The 14,004-nt window shown below is 37.5% G+C and overlaps 1 protein-coding gene across 15 annotated transcripts in view; it reads left to right on the top strand.

Annotated features, from left to right (window-relative positions):
* The window catches only part of LOC116844569 (kazrin), a 315,333-nt gene that overhangs the window by 265,364 nt on the left and 35,965 nt on the right, over nucleotides 1-14,004 (top strand). For all 15 annotated transcript variants that reach the window (XM_032816274.1, XM_032816273.1, XM_032816276.1 and 12 more), the window contains 2 exons: nucleotides 10,062-10,268; nucleotides 11,593-12,004. In XM_032816274.1, coding sequence (XP_032672165.1) covers nucleotides 10,062-10,268; nucleotides 11,593-12,004 — 619 coding nt within the window. The remainder of the gene's footprint in view (nucleotides 1-10,061; nucleotides 10,269-11,592; nucleotides 12,005-14,004) is intronic.

The following is a 14,004-nucleotide window of genomic DNA, read 5'->3' as shown; positions in this document are numbered from 1 at the left end:
TTGTCGCGAATAAAGGACGTTGCCTCGAATCAGGGAAGATTGTTTCAATCGTCACCAGAACGCGTGCCGCTTCTCCTCACCGAAATTCACGGTGTTCGTAATGTTAACACGTATCTCTTAGACCCGTTCGAGGTTTTCCTCGCGCGCAAGCCGCACGATTAGATAAAAACAACGAATATCGTTATCACCAAATGAATTATCCGTTGGATGCGATCTCGCAAATCCATATTGGCGAGCAAGGTGACGAAAGGGGCGGGAGAGTGAGTGAGTAAATGACAGAGCGAGAGAGAATAATAACGCAAAGCCGGTAGCCGATGAGTCGCGGGTTTCGAGATCTCGCTCCTTCCTTTTTCCGCAGTCCGTTGAAGGATAAACGATCGGCTACCGATCGGGATAATTATCGAGCCTCGATTAGCCGTGTCGTAAATAAAAATCAATAATTCCTCGAGGGAGTTTGCGGCGTCGGAGCGGACGCCGCGAGACACCTGGCCGAATGAGACGCAAACGTAATCGCGCGCATGTTATCAACATCGATAGTCGACGCCGCCAATCATGGCATCATCGTCGTCATCGTCGTCGCGTGTGAGAAACGGCGAGATCTCTCCGCACTCTCTTGCGTTAAGAACTGTTTCTAGGCGCGACGCGCCTACGCCGAAAATGGTGTCGCTGGAAGACGCGACAGGAGATGGGACTTGGACGAAGTCGCCACCGCGGGCGACTCTCTCTCTCTCTCTCTCTCTCTCTCTCTCTCTCTCTCTCTCTCTCTCTCTCGTGGACTCGCTCTCAACTATTGCGAGCAAACGGAATTCCACAGCAGGCAGAAATGAAACCTACCAACGTGGTGCGTTATGAAATACACACAGCGCGCGTACGTCATAAAGAAAACGCGATACGATACATGAGTGCAGTTAATTCGGCACAGAGTTAATTTCGTTACGGTCGCACACCTATTTACGAAAAATTCGTTAAACCGATATCTTCGTGCACATATGCGGAAAAATATTATTCCATTGCCAAAGAACAGTAATTATTCAACGACTACTACAGTCGACGTTTCTTCTTTTGAGTAATTGTCATCTTCAACAAAAAATACCTTCATGATAATAGTCTTAGAATATAAGGTCCCGATTACGAGTCGAGTTGCGATCTCTAAACTCGGTTTATTAATATATTAAAAAATACACTGAGAAACACGTTACAATGAGAAACACGAAAAATATGTTTTTACGTTCCTTAATTCTTTTACTGCTATATTTTAAGTTTATATTCACAAACATTCTTAATATTTAAGAAAAAGACATCTAGGATATATATCAGTTACATTGACTCTTTAGACCCATGAGACTTCTAGAATAGTTATTCTGTATGAACTAAAACACAATGTAAATATGAACATTGTTAATACAAAATTGAATATCGTATAATTATTTTATATTATACGTAATATTATGCATAATATTTGCTGATCCAAAATTGGGACTAAATGTTTCAAATTATTATTTATCATTTAGAATAATTTAAAGTTTAATAATTTGTTTTAAAATAAAATTAATAATTTATTAATAAATAATTATTAATAAATTATTAATTATTAAATTAATAATTAATTTTTTATTCAATGTTAGTTGCTCATATTGATATCAACAGCTCGTTTTAATATCCGTTCGGCAAATTTATGATTGAAAGTTTCTCTAACTTTAAATGACCTGTAATTAAGACCGTTACCTTATTCATATCACACATTTAGGAAAAGCTCATTATCATATCCTCACAAAAGAACACTTTATCTTCTTCACGAGAATATTATAAAGCTTTCTCGAAAAAGACATTGCTTTGACTTTACGCAGTGAACCAGCCAGTTTAGTTTAACTAAACATTCCCGCAACATAGACTTTTTATTTCTTTTTATAATTTATAACTTGTTCAAATCTAGAACTGCATAATAAATCTTGTTTATAATTTTGAATTTTAACATTCCCGATTGAAGTGCTGAACTCAGCACTTCTAGGATTCAGAATGTATTTTGAATAAATTTAGTGCTTGTGACGGTAACTCATGATAGATTTGCGGATATGTAAACTTACGAAATATCTGAAACGAGTAACATTTACTGGAATGCAGTATGCATTTTTTTGTGTACGGCTTGCTTTCCTGCCGCGTTGCCTACCCGCTAGTCGTCCACGCAAAGTTCGTGCGAACTTTTCAAAGGGACACGCTTACAAGAGAGGCGGATATTCGCGACGCGCGTTTGTCTCGCGAGAACCAACGAGCTTGTACGAGCCTGATCTCACAGAAGTTGAAATTTCGCTACCTGCTGTCAGCCGAGAAACGACTTCGTTACTCGGAGGAAAGCACCTGATGAGAGAATATCAGGCTACACCGTGTCACCGACAACGCCGTCGCGCGGGCTTCTCTGACGGTGACTGTGTTGTCCCGAAAGAATACACGCGTCGCCTCCGGTTTTACGGCAGTTTCCTCGCTGTAAAACGCCCCGTCAATTTTCCTTAGCTTCTATCTCTCTTCCTTTCTCGCCCATGTCCGCTATTCCGTTTCCCCTCTCTCACTCTATCTCTTCTTTCTTTTCCTTCTGCATAAACCACTTTACCTCCGGCAAGTGTCGACACGCGCTGCGCACGGCCTTATGATTTTCTATCCCGCGTTACCCTCGATTTTCTCTTCTAACGAGATTGCGACCATGCTTGCGAGGTCGAGCGAGAGGATCTCTATCTTTCTCTTTTTTCTCCGTCTTTCTCGCATCTAAGAACCTTGCCCATTTTGTGCCTCTATGTGGCTATTAATGAATCGAATACTGATCGATAAAGCAATGATAGACTATGGCTGATCTGATATCCGTTACTGAAAAGGTTGCCAGTTAGTATTTTAAATAATTGTTCTCTTTTGTGAGCAAATGTGTGTGTGTGTGTGAATGAGCTTTTCTTAAATTTCATTCTTAAATTAAACGAACTGTTAATATCAATATAAGCAACTCTAATATCATAGTTTTAAAACAAAATTATTAAACTTTAAATTAATCTAAATAATAAAAAAAATAATTTGAAACATTTAGTCTCAATTACGGGCCAGCAAATATTATATATAATACGTAGCCTTCGTATAATATAAAATAATTATATGATTTTAAATAATTACGATTTTAATGTAAACGTTACCCGTCCATCATTATGGAGAACTGCCTTAAACGCCATCGAATAAAAAAATGTGATTTGGTAAATTTTTACAATATTTCAAAGGATATATTTTTGAACAGCGTCGACTTAGAGAATTGCGTCTGTGGGATATTTTAATCCTCTCAATAATATAACAATAATCTCTCATTTTAATTAAATCTTATTACTAGTCGCGAGAGCACCAGAATTCGTATAAAAATGGGAAAGTTTTTTTCTCTGGATAGTATTCTAAATAGACAAGTGTGTATATATTTGGCAGCAACTTTATTCTAGTCGATTTATAAGATTACATTCCTTACCTTGAGTGGTTTATATGGCATTCATATTTATTATTGTATGATTTAAAGATTAATTTAACACGATATATTTGCTTCATAAATATAATTTAAAAAATTGTAGAGTTTCCATCATCAATTGTCTCACGTGATAATCATGAAAGTCTGGGTAAATAACAGATAGACAAGTGTAAATTTGAAAGCAACTTTATTAGTCTATTTGTAAAATAGTATCCGTTATGAATTGTTATATGCCGTTCATATTTATCATATAAAATGATAAAATAGAGATACGAGAAAAAAATACATAAAAAATTATCAAGATTTGCTGAAAACAATATGTCATATAAAATAGTATGCAAAAATCTCAATGTAATTTTTAGTAAATCTATTGCTGCGTCAGTGCAAGAAAAATTTCACATTATTGTATGATGTAAAGTTAACGATTAATTCAGTATATTTGCTTCATAACTTGCATAGAAATGTCTCAAGATTTCCCCAGATGCAGCATAAATTCCGATTAGAATGCCCAAATTTGTCCCAAAATTGATTGTTCCATTACGATACCAATTTAGGAACTCCATTCTTGTTCCAAATATAGTAATCTCTATCTACAATTGAGACAGAAATAGAAATAGAAATACGGAAAGAATTATGAAAACTTGTTAGAAGTAATATTTTATGTAAAATGTATTACGGAAATTTAAGCATAATTTTTAGTCATTCTGTTGCTGCATCAATTATGGGAATTTATGCTTTTTTCAGTCGGTAATGTCGATATACTTTGTCGTATCAAATCGGGAATTCGGTTTATATTAATTATATTCTAATTTTATACTAATTTTAGGAATTTTATATTAATTATTATATATTCAACATAAAGAATAAAAAATAAAAAATAATAAAATATTTGTGAAATACTTTGAACATTTTACTGATTAATAAAATTATTTAGAAAGTTAACGTGATTTATTCAATTCTAACATAAAATGAAGACCAGAAAAATATTGAAAAATTTTGGTTTTTCCATTCAAATTCACATGCTTGAAACGTTACACTTCTATTTAAAAACCGTAATTATTCTAGAAAATTAGGTTGGATCCCAGTTAGATCCCAAAAAAATTTTATGCGGAAAATGATATTAAAAAAGAATAAAGTTCCCATTATTAGTTGTGTCACAATTAATAATAATTATTAAAGAATAATAATTACGAAAGAATCATCTAAGATGTTACCATGTTTTTTTTTTATTCTGTAATGTATATAACCAGATAATTTTTAAATGAGCTGGCACCAAATCCTCCTTCGATTTGCTTTGCCTTTGCATGATTTAATCTTCTCTGAAACTTCCCTCTCGTAGTATGTCGAAATCACTCGATACGTCGCACGCGTATTGCGAGAAAGGATACGCAGTACTTATCTCTCTAATTCCTTTATACGAGACATCCGATCCTCTCTTTGAACCATGTTTAATCTTACACCGCGCTCTGAACACGACATCCGCAATTGAGCTCAAAGCAAGTAGTGACCTGTCTATAGACACGCGCGCCACGTTTTCGCGCGCGCAATCTCTTTCAGCCCCGCCAGGCTTTGTTCGATTTTGCGCGAGTCTCGACGTTCTCTCGCCGGTCCTACCTGTTTATCATCCAACGTCATAACCTGGCAATGCGCTTATGAAACCCTGATGGAATTACCCGCTCGTCGCTGAAGCGTCCAGACTGCTTAGGTTCTTCTTTTGCGTAGCACCGCGTCGGAAAATTGTAGACATCGTCCGCATATTTAGTACAGAGTGGCTCGCCCTCCGGGTATTTCAATGCGCCTTATGAATGTTTATGAACTCAATAATTCCGCTGAAATTATAATAAAGAAATCGGGACGGTCTCGGGCTCACAGAACGGTAATAAAAACCTAATTCCATCGTGCTTTCCTCTCAATTGCTTCGCGAAGCGCTTATGAAGCGATATTAATTTTTTTAAACAATTAACTATTCTTGTATTGTTTGAAATTGTAGATCAAGAAATATGAATAAGATGTTCTAGATTCTCTTCCGCAATTTTTGTGGGAACACAGAACGAATTGGAGTGAATAGAAAAATCCTATACCATTTCGCAATAATCGAGATATTAATTTAAAAAGATTGGCGAATGTGATTATACGCAATATGATAGATGAGCTGTAATGGCGATGTGTGCTGTTATATATATTAGATTACAGGTCAAATTAAATATAAAAGCCCTTTATCATTTTGCAAAATTCACATAGATTTTTTTTTTATTAACGAAAGAAAATTGATTGTGCACAATACACAAATCTTCTTTAATTAGTATCTAAAAATTTATGTTCTTTTATGTTCATTTCAATCCGTTCTACGTTCCCACAAAAATTACAGAGAAAAGTCCCTGTGAGATATATACAGGGTAAAAAAAAGATTTCAAAACTTACAGGGTATGCAATACTCATTATACTGAATAAAAAATGTTTAGTAAATATAGATCGAAAAATTAAACCTTTCACAGTTACAGATGTTTTCCAGTTTTGGTAGTACAAATTATTTCTGTGCTTCCCTTGTGTGTGCGTGATCGCATGCGATGAATAAACGAACACATATCCCACCATTACTTTGATATTTATTAAAGGCGTTTACGTGATTTTGTTCAAAGATTTCTGGTCTCTTTTGAATCAGTCTCATTTCTACACAATAATTAAATTACTTACGTTATCTTCTTGCTTCATTTGTGATCGTACAATATTCAAGAGACGCGATAACAAGAAGCCTCTTAATTACGTCGGCTTATTATTCTAATTTGGAAATGGCAGATGAGATATATTTCATGTATGGTCTTGCCAATGGGGATATTCCAGCTGCAGAAGAAGCTCTAGATTCGAGAAAGACCTTGGAGTATAACGTTGCGTTACCGTTAAACCGAAGAACATTTGTAAACTTCTGAAAGGTTCTTTCTTCCGACCTATGTTTTACTCAGTATAATGGATAATATCTATCTTGTAAGTCTTGAATCCTTTTTCTTGAACACTTACAATATTTATACTCACAACATGTCGGCACACGACAGAGGAAGAGAATTTTCGCAATCGCGAGGAACTTTGTCGAACGCTTTTTGCACGAGTGACGTTCGCTGGAACTTTCAGCGACGCAATTATACCGCATAACGAAGAACTTGTCGGCACCTCTTCTCCTTTAGGATATTCTGCGCGATATAGTTTTTGACGGCGAAACTATGACGTGCTAACAGCCGACGCCCGGCCGACTGATCCGCGCCGGCTGTGTAATAACCGCGTTGCCGCGAAGTTTAACCGATAAACCTGCCGCTGCAACACCTGTTATACGTACGACAGAGTTACTTGCGCGCTCGAGAGAAAGATAAGTGGATTAACTTTGCCGTAGTCGATATCGTCGACGGAGTGGCTAATAGTCGATAGTAAACGTCACGTCTGCCTCGCTGCCGGAACATAATCGCGCGCGAAAAATCGAATTATCCCGTCGCTTAATCGCGTAGCACGCTTCCGGAACGCACAGATTGACGTAATCCCGTAATTTACTTTTTCGCCAAATCCCCGTGCTTTGCTTCTTTTATCTTGATTATTACTGGAAGATCTTGCCGGCAACGAGGAGAAATTTGCAGAGTGTGTTTTTAAGGCAGTTGTGTATCGCCAGGCGTCGTGTTTTGAGTTACGTGTCAAACGGGCCATTCACAAATTGACTATTTATCATACAGAATTACGTTTTATGTACTATACGTTTAATTTATTCTACATTTACTTCTCATTATCTAAGTAATAAATGTTAACTGGAAACAAAGTTGAGATAAGCATATATACACAATATTACAAATAAGAAAATATTATTTCTTATTTTTTTTATTAGTACTTTATTGCATCATCATCGATCTAATTGATGCAAATAAATAAAAAAAAAATATATATATATAAATGTTTGAATATGTATATGCATAGAGAAAATATTACAATTTCGTTTCATATAAATTCTTGTATAGTGCAGGAATAGAGACTCTCAATAAGATCTATATCTAGAAACATAATAAATTTCACTAAAAACATAGCAATTTTTTTAATAGTACATTTCAGCTTCTAAAATATAAATAGCATACATGAAATAAAAGGACAGTCAATTATTACAATATGTCGACCTATTCTATAATAATTTTTATTATAAAATTTTCTCCGTGTATGTATGTGTATTTCGAATATTATTATAAATTATAAGTTTTTCATTGCTGTATCTTCAAAATAAAATAGACAATAATTTTAAAATAATGTCTGTATGATATTACTATAAATTATGACTTTTTTACTATTTCGAGATAACTGCTGTATCTTCAAAATAAAATAGAGAATAATTCTAAAATAATATCTGTATAATATTAGATTAATATTTTAATATATGATATTAAAGATTAATAGTCTTTAATATTGTAGTTTATCATCAAAGTCTCGCATGAGTTTCTCATTTAATCATAAATTTATCATCAAAATCTTTCATTAGAGTCTTCGTTTGGAAGATATTAAAACGGGTAAATTAAAAATAACACACCTATCTTTCAAAAAAACATATAAAGAGTGTCAGCCTTAGTCGTAAATATCTCAATTCTCGAATAATCAAACATAATTTGATTGCGCGAGCAGTTAGACAACACTTCAGTATATACGTTTCAATAAATATTCACGAAACTTGTTTCATACTACAACTACCTTAAATTCAGACCGAGAGATATCAGGTGGCGAGATGCGTGACAGAGAATCGGGGATAATTTTGTATGAGATTTTAACATGTATTATTATCTCGTGGCACACATATGCGAAGTATTTATCAGTGGGAAATCATATTTCCGCCACATTCATCCGAACGGTCTCAATTACTCCACTTAGCCGTGTGTGCGCGTGCGCGCGCGCGTTACGTTACATCGCTGGCGAGTATTAATTATGCTTACAGCGCGAGACGGAATAATCGATCGAGTGCGTCAATCACTGAGGGCGTCCGGCTGTGTCACGCCTGTCAAAGATCCGGTCTCGCGTCTCGAGTGCCCTCTCGCCCTCTCTCTCTTCGCTTTTCCACCCGCGGCGACGGGGCTCGAGATAACGTGTCGCGCCGCGAAACAGTTTCGCAAAACGTCCGCGAGTGACATTTTCGCGAATATATCAGCCGGATATTTGTTTTCGAATCCGATTTGATTTCCAGCGGCTATTTGCTACCGGCGGCGTTATATTAGTTTGTTCGCCGGGCTGTTCCACGGGATGAGTTCGCCCGCCAGCACGGCTGAAGTTGTTTCGCGGAATATCGATCATAATACGCGCGTCTCTACGCGCAATTCGTCGAGCTTTTAATTCATTATTAACCCATAATAACCGTAAATGTTTTATATCGTTGATTTATGGCTTCATTGTGACGCTTAACCCGTAACCGATACAATGGGGTCCCAGGGACCCCAACTAATTTTACTTTTGTGATCATTCCTAAACTGTCCACTGTATGGCGCTAATATCTACTTTCCGAGTAACAGTTTCCAGTGTGACAGAAGAAAAGATCATCGAGTTATTTGTAAGCAGCTGTGAATTATATGCATTTGTTTTTCGTCTGGTGACCCCATTGTGCTATTAACGTTACTTTTATGAAAATAATTTTCTTAATCTTCAGCTCAATATGATTTATTCTTCATGCAAAAGAGTAAAAGCTCTTGCCTTTCAGTTAGTAGAACCTGAACTTAAGAGACGTCTTACAACTCAATTTATTCATAAATCATTGCATTTAATAATTTCATCTATGTTAAAAATTGAAGAAACTGAAAGATTTAAAATTATTTTTCCATCAGAGTAAGATGTAATAAATGTCCTAGAAATAGAGATATGAAGTCCAAAAAAGTATATGTTAGATGCAATGAACAAATATGCACCAAATATGCAAGCACTATCTGTAACAATTGCATCTAAAAAAATCTTCTAAGATTTTAATATTGTATTTAATTTAACCATACTTGTTTATATTTTTTATATAATTTATAATTTGTGGACTAAGATTAAAATATAAATTTTTTTCTTTTTTCGATTATTTGTTTTTCAATGTATTTTATTTCAACACTGTCCACATTGTGTTTATTTTATAATCAGTTAACGTTTTCTTTTAGATTACTGAAAAATTGAGACTGTTATTATATGTCTAATTGTAATATAATATTCATAAAGTATTATTTTCAAACTATAAAGCATTTTTCTTTCTTTTATTATCATGTTAAAAATAGCAAAAATTTATTGCCGGCGGACCCCACTGTACCTGTAGCTTGACTAAAAAGGCTGTACCTGTTACGGGTAAAGCGATAGAGTCTTCTTCCTTCCTCTCTTTCTTTCTTTCTCTCGCCCTCTCTCCCTTTCTTTTCTTTTGCGAGCAACGAAAGCAAATTTTCGCGGCTCGACTTGTTATTCGCTCGTCATTCTCGAGGAAATCTTGTACCACTTGTTCGCTGTGCTCATCGCGTATTTTCGAGTCTCGTGCATGCAACGGTAGATGGTGAAGGTTCTGGGGCGGAGTTACTGCCCGGACGTGGGTCTCTTTGACCGTTGATTGCAGCGGATGCGGGAGAACGAGGCGACCCTGGGACGTCTTCAGCAGCAAGGAGCCGGCATGCCATCGGAGGAACGCGAAAGAGAACGGGAGAGGGAACGCTGGAGTCTACTAAGGGCGGCAAGGGACGAGGCCGATCGAAGCCTGAGCCTTGCGGCTAGTTTAGCGGACAAAGAAGCCGCCCTCTCGCACGCGCACGCAACCATAAAAGAGGTGAGTTCTACTCGCCGAGTGCGCACGCATAATCATGAACTGGATTAACGAGTTTAGAGTCGGAGCCGGGGTTCGAGGCACGGCCTCGAGTTCGAGGAATTTGCCAAAATCGACGATTGTGCGAAATTCCTTCCTGAATCGCCAGAATTATGAATTTATTAGGGGCTTACGAATTTTCAACGAACGATTCATCGGATTTTCGTAGTTTATTTATTAACCCTCACATTGCACACACATTTTGGACATCTGTACCTGGCACGTTAGGGTTGTTTTCGCTCTCGCTCATTTACATTCTATAAAAATGCTAATAAAAATCTATGAAAAATTACAAATATACACTTTCAAGTCTGTAGAATAAAATTACATATAGAGATCGCAAGTATTTACTTATTTTATTCTGTTGCAAATATAAAGACAAACGCGATGAAAACGTAAGTTTATTTAAACGTAAAAATTTGCAACTTTTCTGTAAGTAAATTTAAGAAATTAGTACTTCAAGATTTTTCTATTAATACTTGTGCTTTAAGAATTTTTAGGAAGAAATTATAATATATTTCTAATTTGTCAAAAAGAGTATAAAATTATTTGACTACATGAAAATAGACCATTTTTTCAGTCAAGAGGCAAATAAAATCATTAATAGTCTTAAGTTTTCGCAGCATTAATCTATTATATAATAAGGATTTTATTAAAATTATTATAAATTATTATATTATTATAAATTATTAGTTATACTCCCGAATCTCTTTTTGGTTCGTGATTAGAAATTTGACGGTACAGAAATCTTAATTATGTATAATATATTTAAAAATAAAAAATACATATATACAATACTATACAACATCTATTTTATTTTTAAATATATTATACATGATCAAGATTTCGGTTAACTAAATGCAAGAAAAATTAGCTGAACTCACAGCATTTCTTACACAACTAAGGAGAGATTGCGACCAGAAATCTCACACTAACGAATTAATAAAAATAGGGACAAGAAAACACTTACTCACTGCGTCCAATTTTGGAAAAGTGCTTGTAAATACCACATGTGATATTTCTATATTATAAGCTATTTTGTTATTCAACTAACATGATACAAATACAACCTGTATTATAGAGAAGAATACGCTCCTTCATTTATTACGTAAATATCAGTTTTGTGACAAAATGACCCTTATGACTTCTGGACCGGTTTGTCTTACCGTCATCATCGCCGTCATAAATTCCTAGTGCGACGATGACGTTCACCGTGAAACTGTGTTACTTAGTCCATCACAATCACCGAGTTCGTCCGCGTTCAGGATCGTTCTGTATCTACTTGCAGCTTCAACGTCAGCTGGCGGAGCGCGGCGGAGGCGGCGGGATCTGCCTGAGTGATCAGGAGTCCTTGGTGTCCTTCCCGCGCGGCAGCGTGAACGGCGCTGCGACACCCGGAGCCGGCAGCAGCAGTGGAGGCGGCGGCGGCGGCGGTGGAGGCGGCGGTGGAGGCGGCAGCGGCGGCGGCAGTGGCGGTTGCGCCCTCATCCCTCATGTGAATTCGCAGCCACCACTGGGCACCACCGAGCTCGGCGTATCCGTGGGTAACGTGGGCGGCGGTGCAGGTGCGGGATCCTCCGGCGGCCAAGCCGGTGATCGCGGCAGCTGCAGCGCCGACAGCGGCGTCCGCGGATCCAGCGATCGAGAGAGCGGCGGTGCGACCAGCGTCGGCGGGAATCTGTCAGACTCCACGACGGACGGTAAGCGTCGCTCCGATCAGAAGTCAATTCTTTCTTACCAAAGTATGTCAAAATTTCTCTATTGTTTATTCTTGATTAGTTTTTCACACGAATGTATCTATACTTCTAATGTATCTACGCCTTGCAGCACTTGACACTTTTAAGGTTCTGCTATCTTGCCGCAGAAAGTCTGAATTGGCGGTGGCGCCTAGCAGTGTCGAGAACACGAAATAACTGTGTCAACGTAGCTGATTGGCTGATACTGGGCCAAGCTCACGCTAGGCCCTGCGCTTGACATCTCGGAAAGTTTCTTGCGTCTTATCGCGTTATTTTTCAGTTTCTCTGCAAAGTGTGTGATATTATCGTGATCCTCACAGCCGTAAAATGTGCAGCAAACTTTGTGATACTGGTGATACATTGTGAAAATCGAGAAATTCATACATGCTGATATCTCAGCTGTCACAAATCACTGTGACAACCGAAAAATGTAGTATTATTTCAAGAATTATTTTACGATGCTACGTGATATATCAGCCAGATATCTGAGTTTGCTGTACTTTTTACAGGTTTCGAGATTAGGAAAATATTTGGTTCTTCAGAGAAAAGTAAAAAATAAAGCAATAAAACGTTAGGAACTTTCGGTTTGACATTTCTCGCTTCTGACGTCATCAAACCAATATGGCCACCCGAGAAATAGCAGAGTCTTAAATGGTTATATCTTTTTTTTAACCACCCTGCGCTTGCATTATTTTCCAGGATCAGTACTAAAATAGTTCAATTTTTCTTGCGAAGAAAGACAGTTAGGTTTATTTGCAGTTTTTGAACTGCTGATTTCCAATATTTAGTCAGTTTCGCAAAATTCAAAATGGCAGATGCAAAATGACGGACCTGAAAATAATAAATCTTGAAATATTGTGTTTATTGTAGTATAGACTATCCCTTGCCAGGCAGAATGATTTCTCACCAACTAAGTGGATACTTATTGTCAGTAACAAGCGCCCAACTATTCCGTTTTACGCTTATAAAGCAAGATCCACGTACGAGTTCGTGCAAGACTTCGGCCCCGACCATGATCGTAGGAATATCTAGACAGAGTATATCTCCGCGGAGTTGAACTTCCACAGAAAAGCGGACTGTAATAGATATAACGAGCTAAGATGGTAGCGGCGTAGGATTGTTTCCATTCTAATTGAATCTTATTTGTTTGTTTTGCGGATATTCCACTTCTGCAGCTTTCTGCGTAACGGTCAGGCGTATTGTAGCGGAAAATGAAGCACTTTACTGCAGACATTATTTTTGTTTACAGAATACATAACCTCGAAACGCAACAATGCCTCGAATTAGAATCACGCCGCGCGACTGCGCACGACGTGAAAACGTATCTGAGTCTACATATATCGTGTTGTTATATACAGTGTATCTGAAACAAAATATACATGTAAAGGTAGAGCATCTATCAGACAGCTCCAGCTACTCTCAATGAGAGATCTTGCGCTCATAGAGTCCATTCCACAACGTCGCGTCTGGTTCATCAGTCTTTTTCCATTAATATCTCGAAATTTCACACGATTGTTTGCATAATGCCAAGGGTCCTCCTGCTCAGGTCGACCTGCTCTACTTTCACACGTGATTTTGTATGCTAGGCACTCTGTATGTATCAAGTTTGATCAACTAAGATAACCGCAACGGATATTTCCCCTCAATTCCTGAAGCTTTACATATCCCACGTCCACAGGAGTACTTTGTGCTCCATCCTGACATTCCTAGGTCCATGGCCCCGACCGTAACCGATAAACGCGGCGCAATGACCGCTGATCGCGTCGTCAGAATCCGTCTCTAATGGTGCGACCGGCGGGACATTTTTGAGGAGCGTCCATCTAACGCGTTATTATTAATCACAATCCGAGTGACACCCGCTTAGGAGATAGTGACTCCCGACGTTTAGGTGCAACGAACGCTAAGATTAATCGTTAGAGAGAGAGAGAGAGAGAGAGAGAGAGAGAGAGAGAGAGAGAGTTATG

Source organism: Odontomachus brunneus, unplaced genomic scaffold (assembly GCF_010583005.1).
Source record: "Odontomachus brunneus isolate Ranch 3 - 2012 unplaced genomic scaffold, Obru_v1 Obru_scaffold_042, whole genome shotgun sequence".
NCBI classification, from domain to species: Eukaryota; Metazoa; Arthropoda; class Insecta; order Hymenoptera; family Formicidae; genus Odontomachus; species Odontomachus brunneus.
Note: the sequence above shows the minus strand (reverse complement) of the source record. Positions and strands in the feature narration are given on the sequence as shown.